Genomic DNA, 12,290 nt, shown 5'->3' on the forward strand with positions numbered 1-12,290 from the left:
TTTTACTATTTCTCCTTCTGTAGTTATTGCAAGTTGGTGCTATTTTCTTCCAGTAATACAATGTCATATGCATAACTTAAATTATTGATACTTCCATCAATTTTCACTCCTGTTTTCTCTGGATGAAATCCAGCTTTCTGACAATTATCTATCTATCTATCTATCTATCTATCTATCTATCTATCTATCTATCTATCTATCTATCTATCTATCTATCTATCTATCTATCTATCTATCTATCTATCTATCTATCTATCTATCTATCTATCCGTCCATCCGTCCATCCGTCCATCCGTCCATCCATCCATCCATCCATCCATCCATCCATCCATCCATCCATCCCCCACCTATCTGGTCAATACGACCACTCTAGACGGCTTCCAGACAATACATACATTCTGCATGTAAGTTGAAGAGAGAGGGAGATAAAATACACCCTTGTCTGATATTTTTATGTTATTTAAATTAGATTTTAGCACTTTGGGTGTTTTAGTAACCATCTTTAGCTTTAAGCTAACTTTTGATATTAGCAGTTCATGGCCTGTACTGTAATACAATCAGTTCCTGGTCTTTTCTTTTCCTTTCTTTTTGTGGAGAGATTTAATCCCTTTTGATTTTCTGCTTCCAGTTATATTTGTCTATATGTACTCTCATCTGTTTGGTTTCTTGAAGCATGTATTTGTAAGAAATAAATAGTTTGCTTCACAATCCTATGAGTTACTTTCCTATTAATTGTTAATAGTGTATTAATAGTTAATTAACAGGAAACTGACTGCTGTTAATTAAATATCTACAGGATATTTATAACATTATGCCACATTTTGCTACAATTCAGAATTGGATAGTAAGTCTTTGAGACATCCCAGGAATCCATGATAACTTTCCATATAATAACTGTATAAAGTAGTGGTTCCCAACATTGTATAACCCATGTTTTCCTGGACTGCATTTCTGAGAAGCATTTACCACTAGCTGTATTGCATAGGGTTTGTGGGAGTTGTGATGACGCTGGCTGGGTGAGGATGTCCCTCCGTTCTGCCAACAATTACTGCTTTTGTGCATTTTGATGGTCTTAAAATATTGGCTTGGGAGTACTGCCTCCTCACAAAATTGAGGACTCTAGTAGATGCTTTTGATTGAATTTCCTCCTAGGAATACCTAAGACAGTTGTGGGTTTTTCGGGCTCTTTGGCCATGTTCTGAAGGTTGTTCTTCCTGATGTTTCACCAGTGTCTGTGGCTGTCAACTTCAGAGGACTGGAGTAGGAACTCTGTCCATGCTGTTCCTACTCCAGTCCTCTGAAGATGCCGGCCACAGAGACTGGTGAAACATCAGGAAGAACAACCTTCAGAACATGGCCTAAGAGCCCGAAAAACCCACAACAACCATCAGATCCCGGCTGTGAAAGCCTTCGAGAATACTTAAGGTAATTGGCCAATCCTGACATTCATCAAATATAGTCTTCCCTTGTGCTTATCCCTTTCATCCAAACTCCATTTGTATTTTATGTCCTGACAGCAGACAGAAATCCAGTCAGAACATATTTCACTAAATCCTTAATTATCATTTGTGAGAAATAAGTAATTTTTTCAGATGTGGGAGAATAAATCCTATTGCTGGTATCCTAGCAAACTAGACACACAGAGAACAATAAATCAGGTAGAACTTCGAATGGGATTAAAATGAGGTTTGATGAGTTTGAGCTGTTTGTTGTTGGACCCAAGCCTAGTGACTTCTCTCATTGTGCTAGTTCATACCCACAAATCATTTCAGAAGACTGGAGAATACTATACTAGCCCTTGTAATTGGTGGACAGAGTAAAAGATTTAATTTGTCTACTCTGATACAGTTATGCTTTTCTTCAGAATCTTGTGCTGTTGCCTGGTCAATAGCAAATTTGCTTGTTGTATTTCAGGTTTAGCAGGGCTCCTGCCATGGAGAAAGCACATGATAGGGATGAATGGAGGGACATACACAAGGGTTACAATCTGCACTGATAGTGTGTTTTTGTTTGTGTGTATATGCGCCATCAAGTTAGTTCTGACTTATGGTGATCCTTTTTAGACAGAGACTACTCAGAAGTGGTTTACCATTCCCTTCTGCAGGCATCTTGGGACTGTGCAGCTTGCCCACAACCACACAAGCTGGCTCTTTTGGGATGAACAGTGAAGAACTGAATTCACAGCCTCTGACTCTGCAGCCAGATATCTAATTAACTGAGTTATCAAGTCAACTGGTGGGGTTTTTTTGCCAGTGTGTGTTTTGAAGAGAGAATAAATTCATGGAAGTGCTACTTCTCTGTCAACAAGATAATACCAGAAGAAACACCCTAAAAAACAAAACAGTGACCTAAAGAAGTTACATCATGTCATCCACATAGTGCAAGTCTACAAACACTGCCCTTCTAGAGTTGATTAGCATGTACAGTGGAGTCTTGACTTAAGAACGGCTTGAGTTAAGAACATTTTGACTTAAGAACCACTCTCATAGGAAAATATTGACTTGACTTACATACTTAGATTTGAGTTAAGAACTGAAAAAAAACCACGTGGGAGGCAGGGAAAGTGCAAAAAGTGAACTTTCAGTTCACTGTTGGCCAGTGAAAAGGGTGCCTGTCTGCTTCCTCACTCCTCCCAGTGTTTAGAGAGTGGATTGGGAGACAGTCTTCGGACTGCCTGGTACTGTACTGCCTGGACTGTATTTTCCCTGCCTTCCCTGAACCTTTCTTGACCTAAGAAAAAAAGAAACAAAATATCCCCCTCTAGTGGTCAAAGGCGGAATAGCAGCTTCCCATTAGTTTCTATGGACGGAAAAGAGCAGATACGGATCAAATGGTTTTCAGTGCATTCCTATGGGAAATGCAGATTTGACTTGAGAACTTTTTGACTTGAGAACCGCCTTCCAATACAGATTAAGTTCTCAAGTCAAGACCCCACTGTATGGGCTCTTAGGTAGAGCTGGGAAAATGTATTGTTTTTAAATTACAACTTCCCAAATCCCCCATCCAGGTTGGTCTGTGAAGGATTTCTTCCAGCCATAGAGAACATACTTTGCATGCAGAGACTCCATTAACAAGTCCTGAGATTTGTGATCGTGAAATCCACTGTTCCTTGAGACATAAGCATCCCCACCCCCAATTCGGGCAAAGATTTCAACAGTTATCTTACAGGCGTTATCCTCCAGAATCCCCCAGCCAGCCAGCATAGTTAGTGGCCAAACCTTACTGGCTGGGAAATTTAGAATGCTGTAATCTTGGGGGGGGGGGAACCTTGAGAAATTATGCCCTTGAGCCCTCCTTCAGTCTGCGAGATATCAAGGAAAAAATGTGAACACCTAGGGACTCTGCCACTGAAAACAGTGACAACACTTGCTAGTTCACCCTTTTAAAAACAGAGGAGGGAATTTTCATCTCTTACCCCAGCCTTTTTTTTGTGTGTGTGTGACTTGTTTCTAAATGCAGCTGCTTTTTAAAAGAGAGGAGGAGGAATTGCCAGCTTACAACAAGTGGTATTATTGACTTTGGCTTCTTATAGGCAATTTGTTGTTCACTATGAGTGAAAAATATTTTGTATTTTCAGCTATTTTCATATCACATGCCCAATTACACAAAAAGGGAAAAGACAACAGCAAAAAAGTGTTCCTTATTAATTGGTAATTTGCTGGACTCAATGGACCTTCAGCCTGATCCTGCATGGCTCTTCTTATGTTCTCATGTACCTGAATTTCATAGAGTGACTTGAGCAGTGAACTACCATTTACATAAAAATAATTGCTACTTGTGTCAGAGAAGCGGGCAATATGAAGCTTTCTTGTGAATCTCTGCAAATTAGAAATTAATAAGGGATAACCTTTTGTTTCTGCTTTTCTCCTTCTGTCTAACTGGGCATGAGATATGAAACTAGTTCCTGGCATTACAGATTTTTTTTAGTCAGAGTTGGGCTGTAATGGATACAGGTATCTTACTTAATTTGTACGGTACATGCATTCACCCTCAATAGGAGACGTAAGGCCTTAAACTGCCAAGATCAAAGGCAGCTGTTTTTATTTGGCAATTCGGTACATCACATTGAATTCTACAGCCTGAATGTAAGAAGGGCTAGAGGAAGGTTCTTTTTCTTCTTGTTTTGTTCTTCTGGCTTTGAAGGAGCCATATTACCCTTGAGGAATTGCAGTGAGTAATTAGATTGGACTAGGAAAATGTTGTAATTTTTACAAGAGACTCATTAATTCCTTCTATTTAAAATATTCCAATTTAATCCTCCTCAAAACAATTATGCATATCTGGAAAAAGGCATTGCGTTCCAGGTGTTGTGGAAGGCCATTGCTGAGAAGCCCGTGATATTTGCCTCAGAGAGACGAGGGAATCTCTCCTTCCTTTGACTTTTGGGTTAAAAGATCCAATTGCAGGATGGCTTGTCAAAAAAGTCCTCATGAGCCTTTGGGACTAAAACAGCTGTACAATTACTGATGCTGTGGTGGAGAGAGTTCATCAAGAGAGGCTATCCAAACAATTGAGTTCTATAATTAACACGCAGAAATCTGTTCAGAGATGGTAATAACAATAAAAAGAGAGCTAAGAAGAAGCTATATGTTGGAGTGGCAGATGTGGTATTTTAATTTGTGAAAGAAACTATCTATTTAAAGGAGAAGAGCAGAAGAGGTGGACGGGAGGAAAATAAATGAAACTTCTATCCTTTCATTTCAATGAGTGATGCTAAAATATAAATTGCAACTATATTTTGAGGTAGCAGGTGCTCTTGATATTTCAAATCAGTGATCATCAGTCTAAAATGCATTCACCAAGACACTTTCTTTTTTTCTTTTTTTCTTTTTTGGGTCATATTAAAAAAATAATGCCATTTCTCCTTTTGTTGCAGACAGTTGGTGAGAAATGGATTACTTGAATCTGTTACCTTAAAGAATTAATTTTTCCTTCATTTCATATGCTGCTCTGCTTTTCTGTTGCTGTTTAAGAACAAATGTGTGTAGTACACTGTGTACTGTATCTTAGTGGTCCTAAACATTTGTTCATGTCCTTTGCACATGGGATACCTGTATTAAAGGATAGATCCAAATACACTGTCCAATAAATTGACAGATATTGGCTGCTACTGGTGAATCTGACTAGAATGCCCATCCGTCAGTTTTTCTTGTGCACAGGTTTGGATTCACAACATCGGTTTAGGCAAGACTGCATTTTGATTGGAGGCTGTTTCGTTCCACTGATAAATGCTACTAATCTGTGGGAATTTAGTTCTACTAGCCAGCTATAATATCACCTGAAATTAAATATATATATTTATTTTATTGTAGATTATGCATACACAACATAAAGCTGATTTCCTGGGAGGGTGTCCATATGGGGAATCCATACAGGTATATGAATTTTGGATTTCCCTGATTCAGAGCTTTCATTGTTTAATCTTGAGTATAAATACATTTTAAACAATAACCTTGCCATGCTGGTGTGTGATCTGAATAAAAGAAAAAGTTCCCCGTCGGCCCCATTTTCACTCTCTTGTCTGTTTCTAATAGAAAGAACTAATTAAGGCAAAGCTAAGGGAATTGAATCCAAAAGTTTGTATTGCTCATGTGACCTAATCTTTTTACAATGACATCTTTTGCAAGCCGTGTCAGAATACATCTTTTGCAAGCCACGGAAGAATAGCATTCATGCTCGGTCCTCTCCAGAAAATCCTCCCAAGAATAAAAAGAATGAAGGATTGTCTTGACTGTGCAATATAGACTTTCAGGAAATGGAGGTTAATGTAGGCTTGCTGGTTTTTCTACCAATTCTTTAACATTCAAAAAATACTGTATAATATCTTAAGTTTGTTTTCTTCTGAAAGGGTCTTGGTTGGTCATAATAGGTGTGTCAGCTAGTCTTCTGTGCCAAAAAAAGAAAGAAGAAAAGAGAGAGATTGGGGAAGAAAAGAAAGAAGAAAAGAAAAGGAACCCTTTTAGAGAGTCAGATTATACTGTGACATAGAACTCCATCAAGATGTAAAGGAACTGTGAAGAAATGTAGTGGATTAGCAAATAGAGTAATGTGCCAAGAATAGGAATGTACTGAATCTGTATACAGTTAAATTAAAAAAAAACTGGATTCAGTTATGTGATTTTGTACAGCAAGAAGTAAATCGGCTGTGTGTCTCAAAGCGCTTCAGAGAGAGCTTTTTCTTTGGTTCTGAAAAATTAATGAACTTGGTTTAATGTAGGAGAAAGCAAAAGAATGTAGTGCTTGCAAGAAAAGAGGTATGTGTGTGTGTGTGTGTTAGAGAGAAAGGGAGTCCTTTAGAGCTAGAGAATAATAACTGGGATCAGTGAGCCTTTTCTACCATGTGTGCTGAAATACGGAAGAAAAACTCAGAAGTGATTCACGGACAATGCCACCAATGTGGTCCTTAGTCCATAATGCGGATGGAAAAATCTACACTGGATAGAGCATATGTTCTTTTTTCTTAAAGTGTAATTTCATTTTCTTAATCCCACTGTAATTTATTTGCACATCACAGTGTGGGTGAAGCTCAAAAACGTTTTCTAGTGTCATTTGTGAAAGCAACCCCATTTCCGGTGCTGTTCCTCAGCAGATTCTTTGTCTCTAAGAAGGCATTAAGTGAATGCAAGGAAGATGCTTGTGGGAGTTGGTATAGATCTGTCGTTCCCCTGACTCTCCCTTTAATTTCCTCCCCACGTTCTCTCCCTTCCAGCATCCTCCACTGCTTTCTGTCATATCTGTTTAATTTGAGAATCAAACTGCCTGTAAGGAAAAGTCATGCTACAGACCTCAAAAACCACAGTGTTCAAATCCAGAAAATGGATTGCCTTTTTGTCTGAATATAGGAATGTCAGAATAATTTTTGTAAAGTGGAGATTGTGGTCTGTGGTCCCATGGGGTTTGTTTGGTTGTTTATTTATAATATTTTTGGCTGCCTTGAAAACAGCATGCAGTGTAAAACAATTTATCCCAATAAAAGTATATATACAAGCACGATAAACTATGCATATAATATAGCCAAGAGCCTTTTTCTTTAAAGTCGCAATTTCCATTTCTTCCCCCCACTCCTTTTTTTAAAACAGTAGCAATTTCCATTTTCTCCAGCAGAGCTACTCTTGACTTAAAAGAAAAGCTTTCCTATGTGAACAGAGCTTTCCTTGCTGACAAAAATTTTAGCAGATCAATGTGTGGATTTTCCCCCACCCCCCAGGACCTCCAGAATATACTATATTGTTTTCTTTACCTTCACAAGCCTTTATTCCATGCATACACATAAATCATAATCTGAGTTTGGAAAATTCCTGATTCTCCACAGATTAATTTAGTGACTAGATATTCTAGGGCTTGTAGACTGCAAATGTAATATTTCATTGATCTAGTAATAATGGCTAAATACTATTCCTAGGATGAAGCAACTTCCTTCTTAATGCCAGTTTCTGGAGAACAGCAATAGGAAGCATTTATTAGGCTGCTGTGGGAAATAGTATTCTAGATATTAGATCCAATATGGCTGTTCTTTCACATTGTAGGATTTAGATAATGGAGCATTTCCCCCTCAAAGCAAAAATTAAACCAAAAATGCACAAGTCTGTCCTAAAACAAAAAGACCTATTAAGTATTCTTTGACCCAGGATTTTGTGGAGTGTAGCCTGTATCTTTATGTGCCCAGTGAAGTGGGTTGCATTTCACAAAAGCACATGCTAAATAACATTTGTCTTTAAGATGCCGCAGGACTGTGCTGGTTCTGTTGCATTATGAGCACAGCTACATCTTTGGGAGTTGATCCTAGTCCATTATGGTCATTCTTAAAGATTCATTTGTAGGAAACACCAGTGCTTGAAAGAGTATCTTTTTGACTACATAGAAATGATGTGACTTTACCATATTGCTAAAATCTTGCATGGTCATGCTCCTTGGCCAGGGTTGTGTTGAACTGTGACGAAGCATATGCTTTACCAGCAGAGTTCCATGTTGTCTCCAGCATGCTGTTGTGCAGGTGGATACAATGCAATTGGAATGAGTGAAGTTTCTATTTACACAAGCAGGAGTGGCTTGACTCCTTATACTAGCTCAGAAATTGTCTGCTGAACCAGTGGTTCTACCAAGCAGGATTCTGGCCTTTGCACTGTTAATCATGTAATGTAGGATCTTAGCCTCAGGTAAAATCAAGAGAGTGTAGATTCACACACCAGCTGCATTTTTCAGATTTAAATTGTATGCATATTAAAGCTTGTGAACAATTGGGAGACAAGCTTTGACACAGTCTGCAGCACATACAGCAAGACTCAGCAAAGCCAATGAGATTATTCTTGAGTACATTGCATAATTGCATCTTAATAATTATCATTTAAAATATTTGTTAAATATAATGTTGGCAAATGATCATTGCTGCACACACTAGACAGATTCCCTGATGCTGGTGGCATGATTTCCATGACCATCACATATGTCATTGTGTAATTCCCCTCCAAACATAGTACAGTTGCTCTGTAAATTTGTCCTCACAAAGACGTGGGATAAATTAAGTAAACAGTAACTTATTCTTTCAGACTGGATCTGTTGATGCTCTTATTACCACACATAGAAAAATAGAACCATTAACTATTCTGATGTCTCTAAATCCATTTCTAAAACATGATAGTGAACAAATTTCACAAAGTGGACTCACTGGATATCAGGAACCATGAAGCTGTACATCAATCTGTCTTCTTTAATGATTCTTCTCATCTTGTCATTTCATTCCTCCTTGCCGTTCTCAGCTTGGCTGGTAGACAGCCATACTCCTTGGTTTGTAGAGACAATAATCTTGAAATAGCCGTTCATATTAATCTTATATTTTTATAGCTATAACATTGTCCAAGAGTTTTCTCTTACATGGGAGAGGGTGCCTACAAAACTATCTGTGATGCTTGTGCAAGCATGGTTGGGGGTCATCTGACAAACATGTCCAAGATTTATTGTGAATATGCCTGAATATCATAAATTTGGGATATAGAAGGAATTCTGCAGAATTATTAATGTGCTGTTCAGTTGAGTTCACTGGGACAGGCTTGTTCTGTGTAAGTGTGTCGTGGAGAGTTTGCAGAGTGCATGCAGCCTCGATAAAAATCAGCTGGCAGCCTGAATTGCATCATTTTGTTTTATTTTTGCTTAAAGCTCTTGCATAGCCAGTGACTTTGCCCATACAGATGTAACTGGGTCAATGTGACATAGATTGAATCCAGTTTAGTTTCTGATATCCACAGTTTGTTGTATTTTCTCTTTAAGTTCTGAAATTATTAAAACTTTTCAGAATCTCAGCTTTTATGTTCTGAACAAAGTATTTTTAATTATGCTTGTGGAAAATATTCAAGCTTCTTGCATTACTGCATTTCTTTGAGTCAACCTTCAGCTTTAGTTTTTTTTTCTCCTACTGTAATTTGTATCTTCTCAACTTCTAAGAGGGGGTTTACAGGTGTTTTTTTTAATCCATGTTGCCTTTGATGCCACTTGCTGAATGACAGACCTTACCCAGTAGGCTTGTATTGGTGTTCAGGGACTAATTGTGCTTGATGTGGGGAAGCTGAGCTTGACCCACTGTGTTTCCTTCCCAGTGTTGCAGTTTCTGACTTGAATCAACCCTGAAGACGATCTGAAGCATAACGAGAAAGCACCTTGGAAGTCGAACCATATCTAATTATGTGATGTGTGTAAACTCACAAAGTATGAATGTTAGTCACCAGAGCTATGTGTTGTGAGATTCCCTGGTCTGAAGACAGAGAAAGCAATCAAGGGCAAGATTGATCTCATAATGATTTTTATGGATGCTGCACCACACGTCGTAAAGTTTTGACTTGTTACAGAGATTCCATAAATGGTCTTGGTTAATAAGGGTGAAGTGACATGGTCCTTTACAAACACGTTGCAAAGCGTCTGTGTCTCTTATAAGTGCATCATAAAAGGGAGAAAGGGAAGAAGAGAGAGAGAGCGAGGGAGAAGAAATTAAGTCATATAAAAGGATGTGAAGTGAATGGAAGACAAATGGGAAGTGAATGCACATTGGGCACTCTAGATGTACAAGCAAAGCGCAAGGGAGCTCTAAAGACAGACTGGATGATACATTGAGAGAGGTACAAGACATGCATGCGGAAAATATTGGTAGTGAAGCTCCTCTCTTTTTTTGCCTTTTGTCTTTTATAAACCTGCCTAGAGGATTTTTTTTAGCTTCAGTGTGTGCTGATATTAAGTAACTTTTCTTTCCTTAGCCCTGGTCAACTTTTCTTAGAGATCACACTTTTGAACCGCTGTTCAAAATATTTTCTTAATGAATAAAGTTGAGAGTGTTGATTAAAAGTGTTGATTCAAAATAAAAATGGAAGTGAAGAGACCAAATGAGGTAAAAGTAGCCGTCCGTGTAAGCATCCTGCTTATGGAGGTGATGTTGCCGAATGCTTGCCCATCACACATGTGGACTTCAGTGTGTGCAAAAGTGCTGCCACCAGGACATTCCAGCCCTGGGGTGGTGGCGGCAGGGGACAAATTAATTTGCTTGGTAAGAAGGGAGATTTGCCATTCCCGGATGTGTTTGAGTAAGATGTTGGCTGCCAATTGCAACGGGGTCCTATTCCGCTCCAACTCAAAAAATTGGCAGTGTCATAGCATCAGCTGCCTTTCTGAAGTGGTCATAGAATTAAAACAGTGGCACCCTGTTTACAGCAATGTGTGAGTGCCTGCAGGTGGGAAGCATGGAAGGCAGGTTTACGTAGCAAGCCCATACTGAAAACAAAATGAAGCAGATTTTTCCAATGAAGTTGCAACACAGGCCTGCTTATAGGTGCTGTTGTAAGCTTTCCAGGCCTGCTTATTAAGGGGTTCTCTGTGGAATTGAACATTGCCTTCCTCGGTTGGAGGGTTAGCAATCAAGTGCTTATCAGCTGGTTAATTTCTCCCCTGGCGCTAAGTGGACATCATTTGTTACCTTTTGAAAATGCACCCATGTCTGGATACTGAATAAATGAGGGAGCAATTTGTTATCAAGTCGTAGACCAATAACCCTCCTCCTTCCTGTTTTCCCCCACCTAAGCTTGCAAGATTGGATACTACAAGGCCCTCTCGACTGATGCAGCTTGTGCTAAGTGCCCACCTCACAGTTTCTCCATCTGGGAAGGCTCAACCTCTTGCACCTGCGACCCAGGCTTTTTCCGATCAGAGAATGATGCTGCTTCCATGCCCTGCACTCGTAAGTCAGGCTCCTTTTATTTATTAATTTACCTCTCCTCCTTCTCTTGCTGCTTTAATAATGTATACAGGAAACACTCCCCAGAGATGTACATCCTGCTATGAAAAGTGTCTTGTTGGTGACAGAAACATTCAGTAACAATTCCCTTTTAAACAAGTCAACACAACATGTCAATACTGGGTCCCCTCTCCTGGTACACAACGGAAAATGAAGTTTGCAATTAAGTGACAGTATGTAGGTCAACGGCAAGAAAAAGAGGCTCTTGTCCTCCCCTCTTTCTCCCCCCCCATCTGTATTGTAGAAGTGCCTGAAGGCTCCACTGTGTACATATAATGAGGAACAATCACAGACTTGCATATCTGAGCATAATCAGAAAATGAAGGAAAGAAGGAAACAGTGTCACGTAAAAACTGATTTGGGGAGAGAAGTTTCTTTTTGTGTAATCTTTTTAATGGACAAAGTTTCCTTGTGCAGTCTTAATCCATGAGCGGAGTCACAGAGCTATTTTTTACACACTTGTTTACGTGGTGAAGCCACTATGTTTTGGCACCTCAGGCCAGGTGTCTGATTTTGTCGAATTCATTGCCTGCATGTTATTAGGGAAGAGGCAATTTGATACCTTTGGTTTATTCATCAAATTAATTAGCACGTTGTCTTCAAGTAAAAAAGGGTTGTTGTGACTCAGCCATTACCTGTTTGTGTGTGTGTGTGTGTGTGTGTGTGTGTGTGTGTGTGTGTGTGTCACACAACACATTTCTTAGACTTAAAGTTGGAGTGAGGAAGGGAAAAAAGGCAATGTACTACTGTCTGACTTTCAGATTCAGTTATTGAGCAGGTTAAAATGGAAAAAAGACATTACAAAAAACGTACTCTCATCATGTTTCTGGAGCTAAGAGCTTGCTAATGTTTCATCCAGCCATTCTTAAAGATGCTTTATACATATTCAGAGGAATTTCTTTGCACAAGACTGTGAGCAGTTGTAAAATACTTTCTTTAAGGTTGCTTGTTTGTTTACATGGACTTTCCTCAGCACATAATGACGGATGCTGTTCATTTTTTATTTTTCTACCGCAGA

General features: G+C 39.0%; 1 protein-coding gene across 4 annotated transcripts in view; it reads left to right on the forward strand.

Moving 5' to 3' along the window:
• The window catches only part of EPHA4 (EPH receptor A4), a 179,331-nt gene that overhangs the window by 61,165 nt on the left and 105,876 nt on the right, over nucleotides 1–12,290 (forward strand). For 3 of the 4 annotated variants that reach the window (XM_078389213.1, XM_078389215.1, XM_078389214.1), the window contains exon 4: nucleotides 11,060–11,215. The exons of the other annotated variant lie outside the window; for it this stretch is intronic. In XM_078389213.1, coding sequence (XP_078245339.1) covers nucleotides 11,060–11,215 — 156 coding nt within the window. The remainder of the gene's footprint in view (nucleotides 1–11,059; nucleotides 11,216–12,290) is intronic. 4 annotated transcript variants of the gene reach the window in all.

This window comes from Pogona vitticeps, chromosome 3 (assembly GCF_051106095.1).
Source record: "Pogona vitticeps strain Pit_001003342236 chromosome 3, PviZW2.1, whole genome shotgun sequence".
NCBI lineage: Eukaryota > Metazoa > Chordata > Lepidosauria > Squamata > Agamidae > Pogona > Pogona vitticeps.